The 26,158-nt window shown below is 38.3% G+C and overlaps 1 protein-coding gene across 2 annotated transcripts; it reads right to left on the bottom strand.

The window, feature by feature from the left end:
- PHF6 (PHD finger protein 6) lies at positions 1-26,158 on the bottom strand. 2 transcript variants are annotated; one of them, XM_041485210.1, is made up of 11 exons: positions 25,822-26,158; positions 20,829-21,008; positions 20,548-20,649; positions 17,394-17,527; positions 17,048-17,091; positions 7,728-7,891; positions 7,407-7,550; positions 6,074-6,178; positions 5,065-5,198; positions 4,304-4,433; positions 1-4,014 (listed from the first exon to the last, which is right to left on the bottom strand). In XM_041485210.1, exons 2-10 carry the CDS (start codon positions 20,964-20,966, stop codon positions 4,304-4,306), a joined length of 1,095 nt encoding a protein of 364 aa, XP_041341144.1. In that variant the 5' UTR covers positions 20,967-21,008; positions 25,822-26,158; the 3' UTR covers positions 1-4,014. The 2 variants fall into 2 exon arrangements, with proteins under 2 accessions (XP_041341144.1, XP_041341143.1); XM_041485209.1 differs by having other exon boundaries at positions 7,728-7,894; positions 25,822-26,143.

Here is a 26,158-nt window from a genome sequence, read left to right on the forward strand (position 1 = left end):
TGAAATTCATAACTCATTTATTGAATATATATATGCAAGGATACCAATAAAAAGAAACTAATACTGCAAACTACAACGTTGGAAGTAAAGCCAATATAACAGGAACAAAATATACATAACATTGTAGATAGGAATGCATTTACCCTCTTTCATACATTCCTTGTCTTTACACCTAATGTAAATATATGCTAGAGCAAAAGCTGCAAACGTTGGCCTAACCTGAGTGCTTTGACAAGCAACAGCTCTCCAGGATTCGTTAAGGGCTGAGATGTCACTGCAGACTAACGGCTGTGCATACATATGCATGTACAGGAACTGCTTCACCAAGTATATCAATCAAGGGCTGTGTTCTGTTTTTCACCTCCATCACTAATATAGTGGAATCTGACTCTGGTGACATGGAAGAAGAGTTACTAATTGCTATCATGCACTTTCAGTTCTCTTCAGATTAATTTAATCTAATGAGGATTAATTTTCTTGTCAATCTGATTCAGCATATTAATATTTTTGGAATGCACTGATTATCACCTGCCAGATAAGTCTGATATTTCAAATAGATTATTACCTCTTCATTTTTCACTCTGTTTTAGCATGAAGTTCTTTTTCCTACAGGCAGGAGTAAGAGGCAAACTCTTCTGTTACACTACATTTTAGGGCCAGATTTGGCAGACTCAACCATAGTAGATCAGCACAGCTCTTTGTACTCAAAGCTGAGACTTTGTGGATGTAGGTGTGACTCCCACTAGAGCCTAATCACAGAACCTCCTGTGGAGCAACCCCTGCTGAAGGAGCAGATGTTCTGCTCACCTCATGCTCGGGAGCTGCACTGACACTGAACCAGCCCTTTCCCCCTGCCCTGGACAGCACAGCCCACTGCTGCAGGGTTGGACCTTGGACTCTGGCTTTGCACCAGCTGTATCCTCAAGATATCTGAACAGGATCCTTGTGATGCCTGTCCTTCCTTGGCACAGTCCTTCTGGGAATAGCAGAACCACAGATCTGTGAGACCACAGTGAGTTGGGGAGATCTCTTAATGGAGAGGTGCAAGGAGCTGGGGAGAAACCTCCCTTCTCAGAGGGTTCCAGGCATCTTAAACAGCACACAATCCTCTTGTGAGCAAAAGAAATGCCCAAAGGCAAAAAGTAACAATAATAGTAATAAAAAAAAAATTAAAGTGAAACCAGTTTTTAAGACAAGTTTTGTTGAATTCATGATGTTGAATTCTCTGTGAGATGAAAGCAGAAGGTGCCTAGTAAAAAAAAAAACTCAGTAACAAATTGACTCTATTAATTTAACTAGCTAATTTAAACATACCTAGTTCACCTATAGAGCACTTTCATTACTTCTAACATTTCTGGGAAGGCAGTAGATGCTCCAGAATAATCTTCAATATATGCTTGCAAAGATTACATTGCTTTACCAAAAAAAAAAAAAAAAACCCCAAAAAAACCCTGCAAACCAAAACAAACCCCCAAAAATTCAGAGAGACTGTCTGAAATTCCAAGCTAAAATACACATAAAAAGACAGTAATGGCAGTACTTTGTCTTTTAAAAAAATGATGTAAATGTTGTATACTATGATACATTGTCATGCTTTTTAAAACTACAATTAAGGACGTAAGAGATGTACAGTAAATACACTGCTGAGGTACATTTCTTCTAAATATTAACACCACGACAGAATTACTCCCCAGCAGGTGATGCTACTTGGGAACATATAAATACAATTTTTACATTGTAAGGCACTTTTACCCAGCATACATGAGTTGAAGTCAGTTATGACAAATTTGAGGCTTGTAAGAAAAGGCTTTTGCTTTTGACTTTGCTTCCATGAATTCTGAATTGATGACAGTTTCACCAGGCCATTTCAGCACACAGGGGTAACAGGGAAACCAGCCACTCACTTTTCTGCTACCCAAAGGTAAAGTGCTGTTCTGGTTCTTTGAGGCAAGGAATGGGTTAATTTATCCATAACAGGTGAGTTATTTGACTGAATATTTTACTAAGCCACTGACACAATGAATTAGAGCTCAGTCTCAAGTACAGTCAGTATGCTGGCAGATCTACCCCATGCAAACTTAGTTAAATACAGTAGCTGCAAACAAAGTGCCTTTTCTCCATGGGAGGGCCATGTCTGAGGCACAAACTGAAGTAATTTAAATATTGAAGGATGCTATTTTGCATTCTAAAACTGTTCTGAGTGGCTGAAAAATGTTCATGTTCTAGGAGAAACAAAACACCTTGATAGACAATTTCAATAATCGATCTGTCATTGCAATTCAAGTCACGCTTTTAATTTTGAAAGTTACAAATACAAAATAAAAATGAGCAATGGCATCATGTTTAGAGCAGTAACTGAATATTTTCTGTACACAGCAATATTTCTTTCCAAACGGGATTATTCTCCAGGAAAGCAAACAGAATTGATTGAATTCTAACAGGTAAAATGTTAGAAACTCCAATATACAGTAATTGAGTCCCTCAAGACATTAAGGGAATGCATCAGAAGACAAATGACACACGTTAAATCTTTTAAAAATACAAGTAAAAAATGCTACAGAAACTCATGTTACAAATGAACCGTTTTTGCAATACCAATCACAGAAGAACTGTAGCAGTTTATAGTCAAATCAGTGTCTTTTGCTTGTTTCCTTCCTTCAAATCCAGAAGTTTTGTTGGGAGTTCAGAGTGAAACAAGTCAAAACCCTAAACAAACAATAAGGTGATGTGGTAGCAACACACAAACATGTGGACTAGATTCAGCTTTTTGGTTTTATTTAAGTAAGTCTGAGGATGTGCTTTAACAGACCAACTGAAGAAGCCAGTAGCCATTAGAAATGAAAAGGTGTTTTGACAGCAGTCAGAGGACTGTTCTGTTAGGTTTGGTACAGCCTAGATCTGAGCGTTCCCTCAAGGAACATCAAATTCTAGCAAGTAGTATCCCATGATGTGATTGTTGACTTGATAGAGAAAGGAAAAAAAAAAATCACTAAACAATAAGGATGATACGTGAACTTTCCCATATAGTGGTCATATGATTAAAAAATAAATACCAATCTAGCAAAAAAGGTTGTTTCCTCATTCTTCTTACAGAATATGGGACATTTATGCACATTCTTGACAAAACATGAAGTGTTCCACACAACAGAGAACACCTGAGGTATGGACGTCAGATATGGTGGCTAAATTCCATAGTGAGTTAAGAGTTGTAACTCTCTGAAGTAAAAGAGATTGGGCTGCAAAGTCCAAACATTTGTATAGCAGGGTTTTAATCACACTTGGTGAAGTGTTCTTTGCAAATCAAGACACAGAAAGAGGTGGGTTTTTGGGGAAAGAATGAACTACAGCCCTTTGGCATGAGTTCTAAAGCTCACAGCTCAGAACCAACAGCTGCTCAAGTAAATCTCCCGCAAACAATGCCGGGCGGAATGAGCAATCACAACAGGAACAACCTGAAATGTTCAAGCGTGCTTCGTGTACACAGAGTCCTTTCCTACTGGGTGCTTCCCAAGCAAAAACAGCTCTGCCATGTACAGCCTCCGGAACTTGTGCAGGAAGAAAATGCAAAATTCACAAAGTACCAGCTCGTTGCCATCACGGACTTGTCCATGTTGTTAATTAAACTAGCTAAGACCTTCCCTCGTTGTGTGAATCCACTAAACAACTTACACATTCCAAATCTTAAAGTTTTTATTCAGTCCAGAAATATAGATCTTACTTCATTTCAATGTCTGCCTTAACTTTTGACACTGTACATATTACATATCATTTATATAGTGTTTCATTTTTTTTCCAGACACTGCAGACTACAAACTACATAATATTGACATGTAAAACTCTGCCACTTACTGAAGGCTCACACACATGAACGTTTCAGGCAGTTCAATGAAATTTCTAACAGAGTTGGGTAGTAAAAAGTTACTAACCCTTTTCTGATTTTTAGAAAACAATTTAAAAGAATTAGTAGTTATGATGTCTTAGCCATTCCCAGTTCTATAACTCTGTCCCTTGAACCTGTTTAAAAAATGATGAAAACAATTGTAAATTTAAAATCATACAGAAAAGCATTTCACAGCTCTGACATTACATCTACATTTAGCAATAGAAATGAGGGCCTCCCTTCTTACACTGTTACAAAGTCAGCCGGATTTAAAAAACAACAAATCCTCCCCATTCTTCTACAGTATGCCAATAAAAAGTACTCTGCATACACTAGATTTAAATACTTCACTGCAGTAAACTACATTAATTGTATATTGCGTTTCAGTCTTGGTAACAGATCTGTCAGGAGTAACTTCCATACCTAGTTTCCATTGAGCTGCTGCTGAGGAATGTCATTATGGTCAGTGCCTGATTTGCCACGGCTTTTGCTTTCTCTTTCTTCATCCTCTTCATCTCTTTCATCATTTCCACTATGGTTTTTACAATAGAGCCTGGCACAATAAAAGGAACAGTGAGGATTTACACTGAAAATATCCATCAAAACCTGACTAGTTAGTTTCGAGATGTACTACAAGTCAGCTGCAAACTCTTAAATCATTCACAGCTTCCAGTCAAGCATCAGTTAAACTGAGAAGGAAAACAAGGGTCAAGAGCAGCCAACAGAACCGTGACCAATGCCAGCTCAGCCGAGCTGCCTCTCCCTGCTCGGCGAATGCCCTCTCGTGGGCACAGCGCGGCAGCTCAGCTGCAGCCAAGCCGCAGCTCTTCAGGAAGGATGGAAAGTTGTGGGGTCCAAAAAGCCCCTGAAGGAAGCTACAAACACATCAATATGGAGGAATCATGACATCAGTTTTCTTGATCTATATTACAGGTTACTGGAGAAGGAAAATATAATACAAGTGAAATAATTTTCTCATTTCTCCTATTTACAACACTACAGAAATTTTAAATCAGCACACTAACTGAAATGTTTTGTGAAGTCAACAACTATTTAAAGGTACCATTTTAAGCTAAATAATATCCTCTTTTTTAAGAACATATTGACTAGCCAAGTTAGGCAGAGAAAGTGTCATGAAATAACTTTACTTTCGTAGCAGATTCAACAATTACATAGGTCCTTACTTATAAATTCCTCGTGACATGTTCTCAATGTATTTAGCTTTGTCTTCTACTCCACAGTGGTAATGGTATGTTTTTATGCAGGCTTTGATTTCACATCCAATAGTAGCACCAGGCTGGCTGCAGAGTGTGCATTTCTGTGCAGGGGAAAGAAGAGAACAGCAACATTCAGCATCTCAGTCTTTTGTCTCTTAGTACTCAGTTTAATGTTCCTCATATTTATGGCTAGCATTTTGGAACAGAGTAATTCCTTTGGCAGATCATCCTTCCAATGAAAAGTTAATCAAAGACATGGTAAACCAGAAACTGTAAGATACCAATCCACAAAAATATGAACACTAGGATTTACCTGTCTGTTGCACAGAAAATTGCTACATGATTGCAAAACATGTTATTGCACATCCAAGACCATTTAATTGCTGCTGAAGTTAGTATGCTAATATATAGACTAGAGTCTTAAATTATTTTTTTCAAGGAACAATATTGCTAGTTTTTTATTATATCTCTGATCCCCTATAAATTTTTTAGTATTTTAAAAACATCATGAGTTTTAATAAAATATAGTGTGATGTTTTACCAGCATCCCCATCTCTAAGATCTTAAAATGTTTTCCTACTAAAACACCAAAACAGTTGGAAACACTGGTTTGTTTCCAATTTTAGAGAATATATTCAGTGCAAGAACTGCATATTCTCTAATTTTATGTGCAGCTCCACATAGTGTGTCCAAAGCTGTTACTCTCTTATAGTTACAGCATGGCTAATATGAATCATATGATTCTGTGATCATAACAGTTATGTACACTGTCATAAGGAATCCCAAATACCACAAGCCCAAACACCACTCATATTAAGGTGATTCCTATCAGGCTGCCCTTCCCACAAGTAACAATATATTTTAATTTTGTGTTTAGAAAGAGATAGAAAAGATTGCTCTATAAAAGGAAGGAGGCAGAGCTATACAGGCCTTAGCAGAATCACTAACACATTCACCACATTCTGCAGGTACATACCATTCTTTTTCCTCTCTTGATTTCTTGAAGTACAGTTTTGATATCAAAATCACCAAATTCTGCCCTTGAAGTTGTTGTTAGCTGGACAGTGCCAGAAGAGAACAACTGTAAAACAAGCAAGTCAAAGTCCAAAGATGTTGGATGAACATCTTTCTTCAAGATGAACAAACCAAGATGTTTGGAAATTTTTTTACAGGAATAACTGAGCACTGAACATCCTGTTTTGTGATCTCAGACAGCATGTGCTTTACCAACAATCTAGGAAAAACCCTGTGCTGAGCACTTAAAGCATTCCTTCTGATCCCCACCTGACTGCTTTAATTAGAGTTGTTGTTGCCTTGGAGAATTTTTTTTTTTAAAGACAGAGGAGTAGACGACAAGTAATGACAGGATGAAAATATAAAGTAGCAAATGGGAAATATTATCAATTGCACTACTCAACTTTTTAGGAATATTCAATTTCCTTAGCTGTGACATACATGTAATTCAGGTTCAACCCTGATGTCAATACAGCTGTGAAGTCCTGAGGGATGAAAATGGAGAACAGAAGTACCATCCCTTCCATCATCATCCTGGTATATTCAGCTTTAACTGCTTAAAACTGAAGTTCAGGTAGACAAAGTGACAAAGAGCTCTGCTAGAGTAAGACTCGAAGCTGCTGGCACACACCAGCTCTCTGTTTAGTGAGGCTGGGTACAGAAAGTCAATTAGTAACTCCACAGATTCCTGGACTATTTATTCATTTTGAGGTACAACATGAACCAATGGATTTTGTTACCCCAAAGCCCCACCTCACTCATGGCACTGCCTGCTCATGTTCTTTGCAATTAGATCCTGTTCAGGCTGACAGTTCTACAAACGTGATCATCTAAAGGCAAGAGCTTTCTGGAACTTCCATATCCCACACTCTACTTAAGTCACACAGCATGAATCCACAGGTCAAAAAATTATCAAAGTTCATGGATTCTTCTCAGATTGTGCCTGAAGGCCTGTGAAGCTGTTTTATTCTTGGAAAGGATTCTTTTAGTTAAAGCTGCTTTCTGTTTTCTTTTTAAATACTTCATATGCATTTAGATGTTAAGGGAGCATTTTTAATAAGCTAAAGCATCTCCCTCAGCTAATTCCATCTCTTAGCATGAAGCCAACTTTTACTCATATTGCCTGCAGTGAAAATAAATGAATTGCTCACTTTGCAACACTTCAGTGCTTAAGATCATCAGCATACAGACAATACTCAGCATAATTACATGTGAGGGTACTGTACTAAAATCCAAAATAGTAATTCAGACAAAATTCACAGAATAGACTGGTTAACAACAATACTGTTACTCACCATGCACTTATAGTGTGCTGCAGCCTTTTTGGCATTAAATATATGAAGCTTTCCTCTAGCTTCATTTTCTTCTTCACCTGCATGACAGAATCCACATTTAGGTTTTGTATCACTGGGGCTGCTTCTGTGGGGAGACCTGTCTCTCTGAAAGAAAAACATTTTACTAAAATATACTGCTGGGATACAAATAAGGTTGCAATTTTAAAAGCCTGTGGCCACCAGCTGGAGGCTCAGACAAATGCAAATTTTAATAAAACTTATATTTCAGAGAAGAAATATGCAATTCTGTCTTCTAAGAAGTTTAGCATATTTACTGCTTACATAGGAACTGCTTTCTATTTCATCTGTGCCATGTGAGGACGTAGATCTAGTGTCTTCTGATTGCCCTTTTAAATTTGTTTTTCTTGGCTTTCCCTTACGACCCCTCCTCTTTCCTTTGGGAGGTGAAGGCTCCAATTCGTGTTCATTGATATTTTCTTCTAAATCTGCTTTAGAAGTCAGAAAACATCATTAAATAAGATTCTCCACAATTTTATAAAAAAAAAAAACTAAGAAAAAAATCTAAACCAAAAAACCCAAAAACCAACCCACAACCCACCAACAGCAGACAAGAAAAACCACAACTTGTATTTTCCGAATTTTGGTCAGAAATAAAAATAGCACCTTTTCCCCATTTATTACAAACATGCAACTGCAGATCATGAAAACATTACTTCTTATATGTCATACAGCTTTGCATCTTTATAACACAAGAAGGTTTAGTGTTTCTTACAACTTCTACTTTCAGACCTAAAATGTGTCCTCAGACACACATCTTTACCTTCACTGAAAATAGCATTCATTTAATCTACACTGAAACTGGAAAGTGTTTTCACCCATGAAATATGCTAATAATTTATTGTTTTAAGATTCATAACCCCAATATAAATTGCCCTTGATAGTATGCCAGTGTACCCAAATACTACCTCTCTCCTTGCTTTATTAATTGATGCCTGTTGACTTAAGAAAAAAAAAATCATCCATTTGGTTATAACATCAAGCTGTAAAACTGAAAAGTATTTTGCCTTCAGTGAAAAAAATCTACAACTTTATGTCATTAGAGTATTTTTAGATCTGCAGCTAAAACCAGCCTCCAGTTTAGAGGAAATCATCCCCACTGACAACATCCCATACCAAGTATTTACAGGCTATTAAGAATATAAGACCATATTTTTAAATACAGACATAGCAAAGAGCCCTGACAAGTTCCTTTGCAAATGTCAGCTGAGCTGTGAATGCTGCACAGAGCTGAGCCCAGCCTCTGGGCACACTGTCCTTTGCACAACTCACAGCTCTACAGAGGATACAGATCAATTCTGCAAGATTGAGATTGCTTCCAATAAGATTTAGTTAAATTGTATCTGACAATTACATCTAACAACCAGCTCTACTCAGTCACCAACAACTTTCTTACTCAGAGGAGCATCTCCTTTTTGTTCCTTTAATCTGTAGCACCCACCCCGGCTCGAGCCACAAAGATATTTCAGACTTGTTTAAAGAACATACACAGACCCCACTGAAGGAGTTTTCTTCTCAAAACCCAAACCACAAACACCAGTATGAGCCCCCAAACACAAGGAAATGGTAAAGACCTGGAACATTCACTTGATGGATATTGCCAGATAGTTTTAGTATCCAGATAGGACATCTTAGCTGGAGACTAAATGCTGCCTTGCCATTCGTCTTTGTTGCCTACTATCACATAAAAATCAGCTCACATTTCTACCTTGTGATAACAGAGACTCAACTGCACAAAACTTGAAGTCAAAGTGCTGAACATATTCCACAGCCACCAAGTGGGAGCAGAAGAGAAGTGAAGCCCTGGCCCAGCCTGGCACACAAGGACATCCTGTCCAGCTCCATCTATTGTATCTGTCACTAATCCCCAAGAAAGCTTCAGCTCCTGCTCAGTTATTAAGGAAGGACAGAAAACTCATCCAAATGCATCACAACAGGTAATACTGAAAATTATACAGATCTGCAAATTATTTTGGTTTAAACTTACAGATTCTTCAGCTATATACAGATTTGCCCAAGTTGCTACTAAGACACATCAGTCTGTCTACAACATCCCTATACTTTAATATATAAACTACTCTTTTCCAATTACATGTCAAAAGCACCATTTATTTTACTCTGAAAAAACTAAATACATGAGGAAACAGATTATGTAATGAAACAATACATTTTACATTTTCTTCTCAGTATTTCCTATCTAACATTATTTTCATTTGTCACCACTTGCTAAATTCCCCAAGCAATGCAATTTAGATACTGACCTCTTAGACTGCATATAGCAAATTTTACTGCAATCTGAAAACCTCTTTCAAAAAGAATTCTCTTTTTATCTTGTTCATCACATGAACTCTCCACTGATTATTCAAAAAAAATTGTGAATATTTGTCTCTATTTTTACATTTACAGAAATCATAGATGGTTATTCTAGAAAAACAGTCTTAGAAAAATGTCACTATTGAATCCATGACCCTTTAAATGACATCAGTAAGAAGTTAAAAATATTCCTTCCAAAATAATTCAGTGGACTTCCCTACTATTTCATGAAACAAAACATAGTCCATTCACTGCCATCCTTTATCTTTCCACCTCAGTCCACCCTTATTTTCTACAATAACATTAAAGCATGTCCTGAACTCCTTACAGACACACTTAAAAAACAGAAGTGAGTTATAATTGCTAAAAACCAAGCCCACCTTATGAAAAACAATTTCTTAGAAGTATCAATCTCCTCATAGAATAAATTCTTAAGTGCTATTTTTTAGTCTACAATTATTAGCATATTTAAGATTTGAAAAGTAAAAATGCTGTATTTTTAAAAGATAGTTTCAGTGTAAGATAAAAAAACATGAAGAATGTACAGCTTTCCTTAAAGGAGAACCCCTGTTCTTTGCTCAAAACTACGACTTTCAGAGAAGTTCAGACATGAAAATCCAGATGCTAGATGACACCCCTGCACTAAAACACAATTCCTTGCAGATTTATATTTCCTTCTTCAAGTGACGTGGACCTACAGAGTAACAGCACCAAGATGTGAGGATCTGCTCTACCACATCTGTCCTCCAAGACTGATACCCCAAACATTAAAGCTCCTCTTGTTTTTACAGCATCCTGAGCTTGCAGAACAGAACAGGGGGACTGTAACCAGCTGTCAAACACATCTGCCCTGGATGGTCTTCATGTTTAATTTACAGCTTGGTGGGTGCCCTATCCCTCCCCTCAAGCCCACTGCCAGCTTACCCAGTGTCCCTGGCATCTGATGGTTGGGTGTTTCCAACTTCTCATGTCAGCTTGAACTAAGGAAAACACAAAAAGTTGTTCAACTCCTCCCTGACCAGGTGATGTTTTACCATGGAGAGCACCCATCCTCTGAATCCCTTGAGATTCCCTAGAATCCCTAGAATTCCCTCTTCAACTACCCCCCATCCCATATCCCATTACTGCATTGCTTTTTAAAATCATGACAATTTTCTCAACATAACTTTATCTAAAGTGTTCCAAGGCAGTTTCTATGAGCTTCCCTCAGAAGTCCCTACATACTAGATCTGAAAAGAGCCCAATACACAACATGGCCTGAGAAAGGGGGGGTAAGGGTAGAAATCAAGAAGAAACAATCTACATTTTAAAAAGCACCTAGGAATATGATACTGTAAATTCAGATGAGTAGCAACAAGCCCCTAAGTTGCATTTTGGAAATCCATGAGCAGTACAAAGTACCACAGAAGGAACCCTGGCAAAATGCTGTATTACATCAACTGTTAACAGGGAGATTCAGCTTCAGAGAGAAATCTAAAAATTCTCCTTTGATCATGACTAAAAGGAAAAAGGATCAAGATGTTTTGCTGTTTAAAATAAGGTTTGGCAGAGAAGAGGTTGAGATATCACTGATCCATACTGCATCAGCTTGAAATACACATGGAACCCCTTTCCAAAAGCTAGGTTAAAGCAAAGTAATAAAGAATTAAGTGATTTAAAGGTTGTGAAAGAACATGTAAAAAGAGGATGTGTACAATAAATATGGCTCTATTTACATTCCAGAATAAGAGAGCCAGAAACAAAGCAGGCTGATTTTGTATGAGGAAGATAAAAACTAAAACTACTGGCAAAATATATTTGCAAGTAGAACTGGACATGAAAAGAAGCCAAAGCTTCTTTGAATGTTGAAGGGGCTGAGACATGCTGCTATATAAATCTGAAATCACACATATGCAGGTAAAGTTTTACAGTGCATTTGGGATAAAAGAGAAACTAAAAATTCAAGGAATAAAGTCAATCTTACTAGATTTTTAGAAGAGAAACGGAACATAGTGGAGAAAGAAAAGAGTTCTTCAGCATGCTAGAATAAAATCTCATTAAATTATGGCAGAAACCAAATAAACCATATGAGCCAACATCATTGTTTTAAACTGGAAAGAAACATAAAAAAAATCCCAAAAGAGCCTTATTGGCTCAGTAGTTAATACTAAAAATGTGGATGCATCTATAAGAAATAATAAGAAACAGGGATTTGCATAAACCCTCTTGCAATCAAATACAAAATCAGGTAAACTAATCATGAAATAATAGCTTTTATCAGCAGATGATGTGAAATTAACAACCAAAATGCTGAATGTATTTTTTGTGTTAACTTTTTCAATGGAAAAAGAATAAGTTATATTAAACACACCTAAATTAAAGTAAGAACTGAGAGGAAAAAATTAAATTACCCTTTAGGTCCTGCCACTAATACGTTTTCCAAAAGCCCCAGATACTTTAAGGAACTGATGACTCTCATCCAAAAGTTATTTGTTATGAGGTATTTGAGATTATTTATTTAATTAAGTACATTTAACACAGAAAAAAAAAAAAAGAAGTCCTTACTAACCACACAATTCAAATGCATTTTCAAGCAAAGAAACACTGGCAAAGACTGAAGACAGATGATGCACTTGGCTTATTTGCACAATCACAAAGCTTATGACCCCTGGTCTGATGAATTTGTTGAGTAGCTCCAGTCCCTCTGTGTTGTTACTCCCTTGTTTAGATGGGAGGGAGAATCAGAACACCACAGGACAGCTCCTCAGACAGGACAAGCCATTCACCACATGACTTTTACATTTTTCCTTTTCCATTAGCCATGTGGTTTTCCATAAGAAAATCCTGGTGTGATGCCTCTGCACAAATCCTCATTAGTCTGTAATGGACACTGCTGGACCAATTGTTCCTGTGGGAACACCACAAACACATTGGATGTCACACCCAGAACACCCTCCAGGAGACAGACACCAGGCAGGCTGAGTTAGCAGAGCCTAGGAAGACTTTGTCACCATCAAAATCAAAACGACCCCAAAGTGCAACATTACAGAAACAACCACACCTGACTGTTACTGCAAACAACCTGAGGCAAACCTGTGCTAGGACCAGTGCTGCAGAAAATGCAACAGGGAACAAACACTGCTCAAAGAATCCAAAGATTAATCAGAATGTTACCTAACTGGAATGCCAAAAAGTTGCAGATGTTTTTCCTGCCAGTCTCTGGTTTTCACAGCACTTTGGGAACGTACTCAGTGCACTATAGACTGCAGTGTCCCTAAATAGATCTCAGAGAAATATCATCCTGACTCAACTTACTGAGCAGTGTGAGAAGCACAGATTCCATGTCTCATCTTTAGAATGACATGAAAATGATGCTAAGATAGGGAATGTCCTTATTTCCACTGTGGAAACGTAATTCCCTGAGGCTTTGAGCACAGCTACAACAGAAATTTTATTTTCTGACCCCACAGTTCTCAAGCATCTGCTTTAAACATTAACATGAGAAGTCACACGGCTCTGTATTAGTCTTTGTCTTACCACTGTGTAACAGATGAAATGACGTTCTTATCTTAGTTTATATTAAACTATTCCTCATCAGCTGAATTTGTTTTAAATTCAACATATCAGCCAGGGCAGCCTCACCTGCAGGGAACTGAGAGAGGCCAGTTTTTTCATTTTTCAACAATTATTTCCAGTACATTGGAATAAATTGCAACAAACAGCTCCAAAACATAAGTTCAACAGTACTTCATTCTTCAAAAAGAATAAATGCAATTGTATCAAACTGAACAGTAATTCAACTAATGGTTAGCTGTGACAATTTGAAAGCACTAGCACCAATTCCTGTAACATATCATGTACTGAAAATGTAGCTTGCCTAAAATTATGAGTGAAGCTGTTACCTGAAGTTCAGTTATTTTGTTAAATTTGTAAGCATCAAGCCAAAAACCTAGATGCCCTTTTTCCAGTTAATGGGAACAAAGCACAGAAAAATCACTCTGAATTACAAAAAGGAAATATAGGAGAAATACAATTTTCCTATTCAGTGTCACCTAAATACCAGGCCATATAGATAAATTAGACAAACCCAACAATCTGCTGAAACAGATAATGAATTTAAGAGCACAGTACTCTGCTGCCATGTTTCACATTTTCATATTCAAAGAAAGCAGACGGTAGTTCATCAAGTGCTGTCATATGAAGAAAAATTAATTCCTATCACTCATTAATTTTGCCTTGATGAGTAAATGCCAAGTCTGATGAATCCCCACACCACCTGAATTTCTTAACAGCAATAAAAAACATCTATGAGGTCCTTTTCATAAAGTCTTAGCAGGTAATGTAATTCCAACATAGGTCCTTCAACATTATTTCCATGCAGCCTCAAGAGATTTTCTTTAACTGTTATTAAGTGTTTAACAGACAGTCTTTTTAAATTAGAACTTCTAACAAAAGTGTATGAGCCAGATCTCAGACTTGGGCAAGTATGGCCCAAGAAGCATCCATTTTCTAGGGAAGGGAAGGAAAAACCTCACTGTTATGCAGCAGGGCTGCCTACAGAAAATAAACTATTCTGGACAAACCAAACACTCCTAAAAACTCTTTGAACATCTACTAACAGAAGTGACAGAATAAAAATACCTGGACTGGAAAAATTAAATGTGGATACAAACAACTAAGCATAAGAACCCACAGATGTTCTAAACTGACCAAGAAAAAAATGCACAACAAATTAATAATAATAAAAAATCCCCAATCAAAAAAAAAAAAAAAAAAAATCCCAAACCCAGAGAAGGAGCAGTTAAGTTTCCATTAAAAGGACTGATGGTTCCAGCACCTCCCTGCACCCACACTGGGTGACAGAACCACAGATAAGCTTTAAGTGTTTGTTAGGAAAATACTGCTAAGCAAAGATTAATGAAAATGAAACTAAAACAAGATTAAAAAAACAAAAAAAATCCACTGTGTTAACATCTCATTTCCCTGCCTAGTCTAGTCACTCTCCTCTGCCAAGTACGTTATCTGGTTTCACACACCACCATTCTTTCACATTTAAATGCCTCCTTGACATTCACATTCTCATCAAGAAACAAACAAAATACATATATAAAGCTTAATCTCACCATCCAACACCTTTCAGTTGTCATTTCACTTAGCAAACTTCAGCTCTTAAGTATTAAGGAAAAAACCTCCCAAGTCTGTTCTGAAACTCTGAAAACCATCCTGTAATTTCTGTCTGCTAAAGTTAATCAGTGTTTAATGTAGCAAAATATCATAGCTATGGAAATTACTTATAGCATTGTAACAGGCATATGCAACATATATTTCTACTTCCTTTGATTTAAAGGAGCCCCACAAAAGAGCCCCAGCTTCTCGCGTTATTAAATCCACAACTGTAAGTAATAATTATTTTGTGGGTAAAGTTTCCAAAACTGTATGGACTAAAAAGAAAACGTATTATTTGGGAAAGAGCATTGGGTGGAATTTCAGTGAAATATTAACTAAAGAACTGAAAAGAGGAATGTGAAGTATAGCTACATATAGTTCTAGAAGCACAAAGCTATTTCTATAGAAGTGTAAAGCATGACAGAAGTAAATATTTCAAACAAAAAAAATGTGTGCAAAGTGCTAAATAATATACTATCAGGTTCCCTGGCCTCAGCTGTTCTGAGTGACATTTATTTCTATAGAAGTGTAAAGCATGACAGAAGTAAATATTTCAAACGAAAAAAATGTGTGCAAAGTGCTAAATAATATATTATCAGGTTCCCTAGCCTCAGCTGTTCTGAGTGACATTGAGGGTGGGAGAGAAGAAATACACAATCTAAGAGGCCCTTGATACGAGTCTAGATTAATGTTTTAATAAACCACCATCATCAACATTTAATAAAAAAACCCACTAATTTTCCCCAATGTATCTATATAAAATTTAAAAGCCTTTGCTGTTAGAAAACAACACTGTAAAACTGCAGATAATGGTTTCTGAAAACTCTTAAAGAAAAGCACAAGTTCAGATCCTGCAAGGAATCCCAAGAAAAGTAATCCATTGGTTTTGAGCTCCATGCAGAATTGGAGGCATTTTTAAACACATGTCAAACACTGAGACATTTGTGAGCAAGTATAAAAAATCATTTTAAAATATCAGTTAAAGAGATTAATCTCTCTAGATTCAAAATGTCTTTTATATTCTGTGTCTGCTAACACACAAAGCAATCCCCAAAACAAAGTGCCAAAGTACCAAGATAATGTGGCCTCTTCTCTTTGGAGAACTAATTATAACACAGATATTATTTTTCTTGTTTAAACCCAGTAAGAGTAAAATTAAAGTTTTATATATAGGCACACAACAATAATTATGTAAATAGAGTAAAAAAGAGAAATCCATTTTCTTTGGTATTTTCTGCTGCCTTCAGAATCTTTCTGAACATTGAAATAACATCCAAACCTTTACCATTACAGTCTACTACCTGTCCATAAAAAGCAATACATTATCTAAAAAATACATTTGGCACAGAGACTGAAGCAATTTATGAAGTTTAATTTTTACTAAACAGTTGAACACTCAGTTAAATCTGAGGACATTTCAGTTGAAAACAATGCAAGAAGTAAACTACCAACTGCTTGCTTACCCAAATTGAGATACAGCAGAAAAAAAGAAAAATACCTTAATAATAACACAACAGCACAAGTAGTTTGGAATTTTAACAGACCACACAATATCTACATTTGTGGCATTTCACTCTTCTTTTCTGCAAAGCTACACAGCTTTCATGAATGGATCCATACAATTTTTTAAAAAAATCAATATTATTTAGAAACTTATCTTTAAGTGAACTCATCAGAACCCTTTATATTTACTCCCAATAGTAGTGTTTCTTTTTTCAAGAGTCAAACTCTATTTTATTTACGAGAACAAAAAATAATGAATATTTAGGAACATTAGCAAAAATCAGCTGTTACCTGACCAAATATTTCAGATGTTAATATTGTGAATACTTAACTACAAACATAAGCCAGCTTCTTCCAAGAAGGGAATGTATAACTTCTACCCAAACTTTGGTTTTATGGAGCATCATATCTTTTGGGCATCCTAAAATTTATGGTCGGGGTTTTTCTCCACCTCAGTCAATAATTTTTAGAGAAAATACAGAAATCAGATGGACTTCCAAACTCATTGTTTCTCAAAAATATGTAGTTCTAATTTTTACTGAAAACATTTATATTCTCCAGAAAAATTAAATTTAACCAAGTATCTTTCTACAATGGGAAAAATTTATATTGAATAATTTTACCTTCAGAGTTATGCGTAGTTTTCTTGTGTTTTCGACATAAAATCCTATAAACAAAGTAGTTGAAAACTGTCAAGTCAGTCACGAATCACAGATTATTTACTCATCTTTTAAATTTAAATGCCAGTACATTTTTCTCCCACTTATAAGACTCACTGATACACAAATCTGGCAGTGAAAATATGCTTTTTCTAGCACATCACTATTTTGAATGCCACAATCATAATTAGAATTTTTTGCAACAGTTTTGTTTAGATTCCAAAGTGGGGTTTTGCTTTGCTTTGTTGTTTGTTTTTTAAACAATGTAAAATATAAATTAAAAAAAATGTAACAAATAAATAATAGTTACATGTAAATGCCTTGTGAAGGTTTCTCTCTTATCTGAGCTTTATCATGCAAAGCACAGTAGTAGTGATATGTCTTGTGACACGTTTTCACATCACAGCCAATGGTCGCTCCAGGACAGTGGCACAAAGAGCACATCTGGAAAGGAAAAGAAAGCACAATTCATGTTGCTTTTTGTTTAGTACTTCTGAGTTCAAAAATAATATATTTACCACTCCTGGTGACAAAACAAATGGATTTATGCACTTGGTATTACTCTTCCTGCTCTCGGGTGTTTTGCATAATTTATTTTAAAATTAAGAAATTTATTACAAGTGTGCAACGGTGCAATAACCATCAGATGCATTATCAACTCAATGAAGAAAATAAGTAATTTATTTCTGTGGAATGTATCTGATGAAAGTGACACAGCTATTCACCAGAATATCCCTCTCACAAGGACAGTCTGTTTGTACCGACCATTTCAGAAAAGTTAAAATCATAATTGTACCATTTAATTCTGAATTGTATTACAAAGGCAAGAGGGAAAAAAATGACACCCATTTGAGAATGAATCCTGCAGTCAGAAATACTGACAACCTGCAAGTTCACCTCAGCATCAGCAGCTAACTTAACCTTTTTTTCTACAGTTATGTACTGAAGTCCTTTCCAAAACACTGAATTTAGTGAAATATTTGGTAAGCACAATTTATTTAAACTAAATTAAATTTTGCTCTTTGTACTTATATTGCAAAAAAGATTAAAAGTGAGGCTGTTGCTTCACTCTTCTTTCCCATTAATTAATTCTTCTTGTATCAGACACATAGATAACAGCAGCTATCTAAATTAGCCTTCTAAATTGCTCAAGTTCCTTTTTATACTGTGGTAGGAAGGGAAGTAATTGACAGTATCACAAAATTTTTCTCTTTATTGTTCTCTACTGACTTAATATTCCCCAAAATCTCAGGATTTCCCATTAAACTCACTTCCCAAGACAGCTGGAGCTTTTTCTTTCTATCCTGCATATTGCCAACACCCCCAAAAGGTTGCAATCAATTCCAAATCTAAGTATGCAATGTAGGATACTCCCTACATATATATATCTATATCTATATATCTATCTCTGTGGATACATTTTTTTCTCCCCTGCACTCATTTAGTCAAGTTCTCCTCGCTACTCTCAAATATGCCAAAAAAATATACCACCAAAGTTACCAAATATACCACCAGCCTGTTTTTCAATTTTAACGAAGTCAACTGAACAGTAAAAATGTCAAAGCCTTGGATCATCTCCATTTACTCCTCTGCAAGCTCTGAAATGGTGCAGTTATATACTGTTGCCTAGTTGTTATCTAATTTTTATGGGCATTTTATCTCATAAATCTGTTATACATTATGGTTTTATATATAATAATTGTTGATCAAAGTCCTTTAGAAAAGCCTGGGCTTATATATCCAGCCAATCAAGTTTAGTCAGAATCTTGGCTTTTCTGAAAGCCAGAAATGACTGAAAGAAAACTTTGTTTTTATGAACACCATGATGTGTCTCTAAAACAGAGCACACACATTCTATCCATGTTTCTATAAAGTAATAAAATACTTATTCCATTGGTGCATATCTGCTGTCCAAATGGTCACTAACTCAAGTTATATTGGGTTTGTAAGAAGTTTGATAAGCTGCAAATTAGGTATGTTCTTCAAAAAAAACCAAAACCTTTCACTCACTCAGATACTAAAAATAATACAGATAATTAAAATAATTATCAGTGACTTGTACTTCCAAATATTTAGACTTCATAAGCTTTTGTGTCTGGCCTACCAAGGTTTGAACCTACACCTTTTCTCAGACAGATCTATCACCATCAGAAAGTCTCTACATTCTGTCACTGTCACTCTGGTAATGAGGTCCCCACTGTCAGAGCCCACCTGGCCAGCAGCACCTCCTGAGGGATGACAAACTGAGCCTAAGCCATCAAGATATTCACCTGACCCAGTGCTCTGGGGCTTTTTGCTGAATGTGCTCCCCAGAATGGACCAGGCAAGCAGACCTGAGAGAAGGGATTTGGGCTAATGACAAACCTTTACCTTTAAACTTCCCACACGCCAGTGGAGAAAGACAAGTTCCTCCAGAGAGTGATTCAGAGCTGCAGCTCTCTGTCAGCTACACAGACATGCACCTAAGTGAAGACCTAAAATTATCTTGCATGTTTTCTCCAAAGAGGAACCAACTCAGGACCCTGAATCCCTTAGATTGACCAGATCCAGGTTTTCTACAAAAACCTGAACAAAGTGCCTTGTGCACACAGCTGGTGAGCTACAACAATTGAGCCATTGCAATAGAAGGATCATAAAGAGATTCAGAAGCAGAAAGAGAAACCACCAAAGACATAAAAAGAAAAAAAACTTTAAAACCCTTTAAGAGACACAAGAATCCAGAAGTTTCTTTATGATCAGTAGTTTCATTTACTACCATGGTTTTTGGAAAAGTCCTAATCACAGCATGAATGACTTGTGAACAGTTATTTCTTTCAGCTAATTAGAGCAAATGAAGTTCCCTAGATGGGAAAAGATTCAAATGAAACAGTGGATGAAATAGTACACTTTTATTATAAATTAGTAGTTCTACAATAATACTTTGGACTTCCCTTAGTGGTAAAAGAACTGGTAAATACATAGAGTGCTTTAAATAACCAAGCTGAAAGGTTTTAATGTGAGGAGTGAACTGATCATCTGGTAAAATTATTTTAAGAAGAGCCTCACTCATTTCCCCAAATTGGAAAACAACTAGTTCTAAATAAATAGTAATAAAAAAATTCCTTATGAATTGGCAGCTCAGGAATTTTAAAAAAGTTATTGCTGCTCAATCTCTTTAATTTGGTGGAGCTGCAATGACTACTGTGCCCACATATCTCATAAGCCCTCTACATTCACGGCATTATTTTTTAAATCAGTATAAAGGAGCAAAAAGTGTATTTGGTAGTTAAAAAACTAGATTCTGGCAGTAAACTCACATAATGGTAAAGGCACAATAACACCCTTCCCAGGAGCCTAGAATGTGGATTTCTTTCAGAATTGTAACAGAAAATATTAAATAAATACACTGAACAACTTCCTTGCAAACTTTATGGAGGGTATGAAAATACTGTCTTCCATTTTCAAAAGCCGAAATAGGGACTTACCAGTTTTGTGCCTCTCTTTATTTCTTTCTGAATATCTTCAATAGAGAATCCACCAAGACTCTCATTATCAGTGTGTGAAGAAACCAGTGCGGATGAGAACAGCTAAAATTGCAAAGACAAAATCTGTATTTTAATTTTTAAGGGTATAAGCGATAGAGAAATGTATCGATATGAAACCCACCAAACTGCAGTGGTTAACCATGTGTGCCAATTGCAATCTGGGTGGCTTTTCCACGAGTTTGCAGCGTTTTCCCGGCTCCATCCCGCTCGCGGTCACTCACCATACATTTGTGATGTGCCGCCACCTTCTGGTTCTCCGACATCAGCAACTGCCCACATTCGTTATCTTTATTCGACCGACAGAACCCACACTTCCTTTGTCTGGAGGAGACTTTCTTCTGTCCGACTGAGCTTGTCATGGTTTTAAATGACCTTAGAATGCCACTGCAATCCTCTCAATGCTACAGGGAAAAAGACCTGCAATCAGCATGTTAACATCAACAAAAGGCAAATTAACATAGCTTCATAAATACAGTATTGGATGCTTGGAAGTGATTTGTCCCTTTTCTTTATGCTACTTCAATATAGCCAAATAAACAAGTGACTGGCAGAGGCAGTATTTTGCCAAATTTTAATGAAATTTTTTCAGCAATAAAAAGCAGTTTCTTTATGCAAAAAAGTTTGAGGATTAAAATAAAACTTTCCATGCTAATGCAAAAGCAGAAAATGGAAAAGAAATAAGTGGGAAATACAACAAGAGAATCGTCAGGAAAAAAAGTTGCTGCAACTCATTTTTATAGTTCTTTATTAAAGGAATTTATAGAAAAAAATATATATGTATGTACATGCAATGAAATTCATGCTACTGAACTTCAAAAACAGAAGCAAAGAAAAACACAGAGTCCAGCACAGCCTCCTGCACACGTTTTGGCTCTAAAGGCTCACAAAGTCTCAGGCAGATGAGTAAAGAGTAGAGATGAGATGATAAAATGTTACCACTTTTGGCATCAGAGGTATCTTGTGGCTACCCAAACAGCATTAGGAACAAAATTTTAGACACCTCTCTGAGGTGCTGCAGTGGAAACCTCTCCATGATCCACAGTTAGCTGGGCAGTACCACACCAGGTTTCAGAAAGTGCATGAGAGCTGCTGCTCCCAGCTCAGAAAAGTAACTTAAAATTGAACTGAGTATGAATCACGAACTTTTCAAGTGCTACTAGCAACATGTTTTAAAATGTAACACTGAGGTCACAGTGCCCAACTCAGGCAGACACAGCTCGTGCTAAAGCAGAATGCTCAATGAGTGTATTCATTTCTCGGCCCAGTATTAAGATGTTTGTGTTCATTTGCTTCGACATGTACCAAGAAATAAAACACTCATCTTCTTCAAATAGACTTTCTTAGAGCTTTTTACTTTGGAGCCTTACTATCAGAATTTGCCACAACTGCAATAAAATCCTCCTCAGCCTTTCTCTTCATTAAAGCCACCGTAGGTTCTGATATTTGTGTTGGAAAAAAGTGTAAAATCCAGCCATAAATAAGAGAACGGAGTTGCAAAACATCTGGACTGGGCTACAATGGCACAGATCTGCATGAAAATACACGGCTGGCCTCTGGAATTTGCACGGGCAGAGCCGGTGCTGTCAGGAGCTCTCAATGCTGCTATCACTCACTCCTTCTCTAACCGAAAGCAAAGGAACGTCCTCGAGTTTCCGTCAGCGCGTCCTCCTGCTGCCTCCTGCTTCAACAGATTTTCACAGGGCTTGCAGCTGCTGGCCCTGCACCGTTTACAGCAAAACTCCTGCTCAAAAGGTGCCTGTCCTGTCCCCCTGCCTCTGCCCTCCCAACAGCTCCATTTGCTTTCTGTTCTAACTGCGAGCAGCCTGCGCCGCTGGCGCACACTCAGAACAAGAATGCAAAGATTTCGGATCTTGCTGATTTGCACAAAAAATGTGCCAATCTGGATAAACTAGTCACACCCTTTTGCAGTGGCGATAGGGAGTTCTTAAGTGTTAAAACACAAAAGAATTATTATACTGTATTCTTCTAAAGAAAAAATAAAACAAGACTATTCTGTAATCCCTTCTGAGCAGAAAGAATGGTACCTGAAGAGACAGACAGATAGATAGATATGTATGTATGTATATTTAAAAATAAAAATCTGGGTAATTTTTGAAATTTAAATAATATTTGGGAGCAGAAAAAGACCTACAGAAGACAAGTAGGAAGTAATATCAAAAGATTACTTGTTTACATCTCACATTCAATAGACAACATAAATCACACAGGGATGTTGAGAAATATACGAACAAAGTAATGTAAAATGCAAAGTTCTGGTTTTGTATAAACAGTGTGGTATATACACATATAATCACTTGGGTATACCTGTTCCATTTTATATTCAGATTATATTATTAAAATATTGACACCAATGATACCAGTTATTAAAAGGAAGATCAGGAATTTCCCTGTACATGTGCACAGGTCCTACTGACTCTCAGCAACAAGAATTACTAATAAAACAGATCTACCTTTCAATTTAAGCAGCAAGTTAGTATTTTAGAAAATGAAAGTAATTTATAGCACACATAAAAAATTTTCAAGTGGCTCTCATCATATTTAATTTATAGGAAAAACAACTTTCCAAGACACAAGATATAAAGAACCTTCTCACAGCTCGCTGCTTTCCACCTCCCATTGCACTACAGGCACGTCACTGCAGCAGCACCAGAACCTGACACAGCCTGACTTCCTCGAGTACTTCTGCATAATTAGATTTTTTTAAGACTCACAGTGAAGTTAAAAATAATGCCAATCTTTACTCAATGCATGGAAGCTGATGTTTTAAAAAAAAAGCAAATATATGTTTCGAAGTACTTCACAATTACACATAATTTAACACTTGAAAAATTATTCAAAACTCAAACAGGCCAAAAAGGAAATTCACATTCTTTTCACCATCAGATTAAATTACTCTGAAAGCATTTTACAAGAGTATCTAAAAGTTTTCTTTCCAACCCTACATTTGTTGGTGTTTGTTTGTTTTTCTTTTGTTTCACTGGGCATTTACCCTATTTATATGTTTGTAAAGAGGGCTGAAACAAACTTTAGCATGAGAAACATCTGTAGACCTCTCAATGAATTTTATCTGCTTTCTCATAAATGTGAGAAGACACTACTCTCAGATCACTTCTCTTTGTGTCAAAATGCACTTATCCTGTCCATTAAAAAAACAAAACAAAACATATTTTCTGAGAAAGACGAACCAAGTAATGCAGTTACAGCCCCACAATTCTGAATCCAAGTACTCAAAATTCTGTATTCATCTCTCAAGTTAAATCACACAGAACAACTAATCTAGTTTGCCAAGCATCAAGCTACATTTCATTGGAATGAGAAAAAATGCAACTTAAAAACAGCTCAATATTTTGGTTTTCTATGTTTAAAAGGCTAACAAATGAGTAAGAATTAAAAAAACCCTGCATCTCCTGTTGCTAGAATCTTGCTTGTCAGCTTTGTCAGTCTCACAGACTGGATCACAAGGAGTGATGTACTGTGGAATCACTGGCTGGGAGATTTTCACTGTCTCCACCAAAATGGAACAACATACTACAGACACAAAGATTACTCCACACAGATCAATTTTCCATGAGCTTGATCTAAGAAATGAGAAGTTACAAGTACCCCAGAATCACACATGCAGAAATTCACTCAACCATTTTTCACCAAAAAAACTGGTTTCATATGCATTCACATTTCTTATGTGCACTAAAGTATTAAATGTGGTGCTTTCCCTCACAGCATCTTTATTTTATCTTTAAAGCAGCAGTTTTACACCCTCCTGTAGTTTCTGTGCTGCTTTACTGAGCTCTAGGCAACACATTTCCTAATATAAAAGTGCAAGTTCAGTAACTCTCAGGCACAGGATGCCCTCAGTGCATGAGACATTGTTCAGCACCAAAGAATGGAAAGTAACCTGGACTCTAATTTCTATTTATTTCCCAAACATGTCTCAGGAGCCTGGTTATAGGAGCTAAAAGCTCACCTGTATTTCCTACAAAGAACAGTGATCCACATGCTGCACGTGCAAAGTTTGTTTTGCTGTGTGACCTGTACGATTCCCAAACTATATTTCAAAAAAATTAGAATTTATATTTGTGAAGAAAATTTCAGACACCTAGGGAGAACCTGTGAGAAGTAAACAAGCTTCAGAAAATGCCACTGCAGATGCTGAAGTGGTTTGGTCTCTCAGGAAATGCTACAGAAAATATTTGTGCTGATTTTTCCATGATGCTCACTGAAGATACCAGAGTCACAAGCTTACAAGCGCTTCGCAGTTTCCCGGGTCGGACACCCATTGTTGGGAGGTTTATTTTGGACAAGGGGGTGTGAAGAAGGGGAGAGGGAAAATATCCTGTAGGGTTCTATGGCTGAGAACCCAAATCACAGGTCCCATAGAAATTTTAATCCAAGAGTTACCATTCACACAGCATCCTACAACCACTGTAAAAAGTAGGATGGGAATTTATCCATGCAACTTCCTTAAAAAACCCCAACAAGACACCGAAGAGGGGGCAGATGCGAGGGGAGAAGGGCAAGCCCTCGAGCGCCTAAACAATGAGAGCAGAGCAGGTCACTGCGGATGACACAGAGAGAGCCCGCGGTCAGGGAGATCTGGCAGACGGCGCTGAGGGATCTCCAGGAAAGTTTACATCCTCCCACGGGGAGCGGGAGATGCGCCGATAGCGGCACCTCTGCCGCCGCCTCCCCGGGGGATCCACGGGGCAGGACGGCACCTCCCGGGCAGGAACGGCCCGGCCGCCCCGCGGGCCCGGCCGGCACCGCCGGGGCCCGACCCCTCCCCAGCCGCGGGGCTCCCGGGGGGAGCGCGGGGGGACGCGGGAAGGGCGACCCCCTCCCGATTCCGTGAAATTTTGGGGGAAACGGGACCGGGGGACAAGGGGGGGCGGATCCTCGCTGCAAGGAGGGCGCGGGCCGGGGCGGGCGGAGCGAGCGGCACCGCCGGCCCGGGGAGGGGGCAGGGGGGCGGTACCGGCACCCGGGGCGCCCCTGAGGGGAGACTGCGGGGTGCCGCGACCCTTGCGGGGCTGCAAGGGCCGGCTGAAGCCCCGGGACCGGCGGCGGCTGCGGGCGGGCGGGCCCCGGGCCGGGGGCTGCGGGCGGGCCGGGGGCGCCGCGCCTGCCCCTGGAGCGCGGCGAAGCGGCGGCGGGGCGGGCAGCGGGCGCTCGGCGGGTCGGTGGTCGGTCACTCACCCGTGCGGCGGGCGGGGTGCGGGCGGAGGAGCCGCTCGGCACGGCCCGTCCCCGCTCGCGGGTCGCTCAGGGCCGCTCGCCCGCCGGGACCGGCGCGTTCATTCGGGCCTCGGGACGCGCCGCCGCCGCCGCCGCCGAGCGCACGCACGCACGCACGAGCGGACGCACGCACGCACGCACGCACGGCGCGCCTGGGCCGCGGCGGCGCTGCGGGGCGGTGCCCGATTGGCGGGAGCCCGGCGACCGCCGCTCGCGGCCTCCTTTGCGCAAGCGCGACGACGCGCGCGCCTTTCCCGCTCCCGGTTCCCGCTGCCCCCGCGGCGCTTCTGCGCGAGGC

The sequence above is a fragment of the Pyrgilauda ruficollis genome, unplaced genomic scaffold (genome assembly GCF_017590135.1).
Source record: "Pyrgilauda ruficollis isolate IOZ18807 unplaced genomic scaffold, ASM1759013v1 scaffold7, whole genome shotgun sequence".
Taxonomy (NCBI): domain Eukaryota; kingdom Metazoa; phylum Chordata; class Aves; order Passeriformes; family Passeridae; genus Pyrgilauda; species Pyrgilauda ruficollis.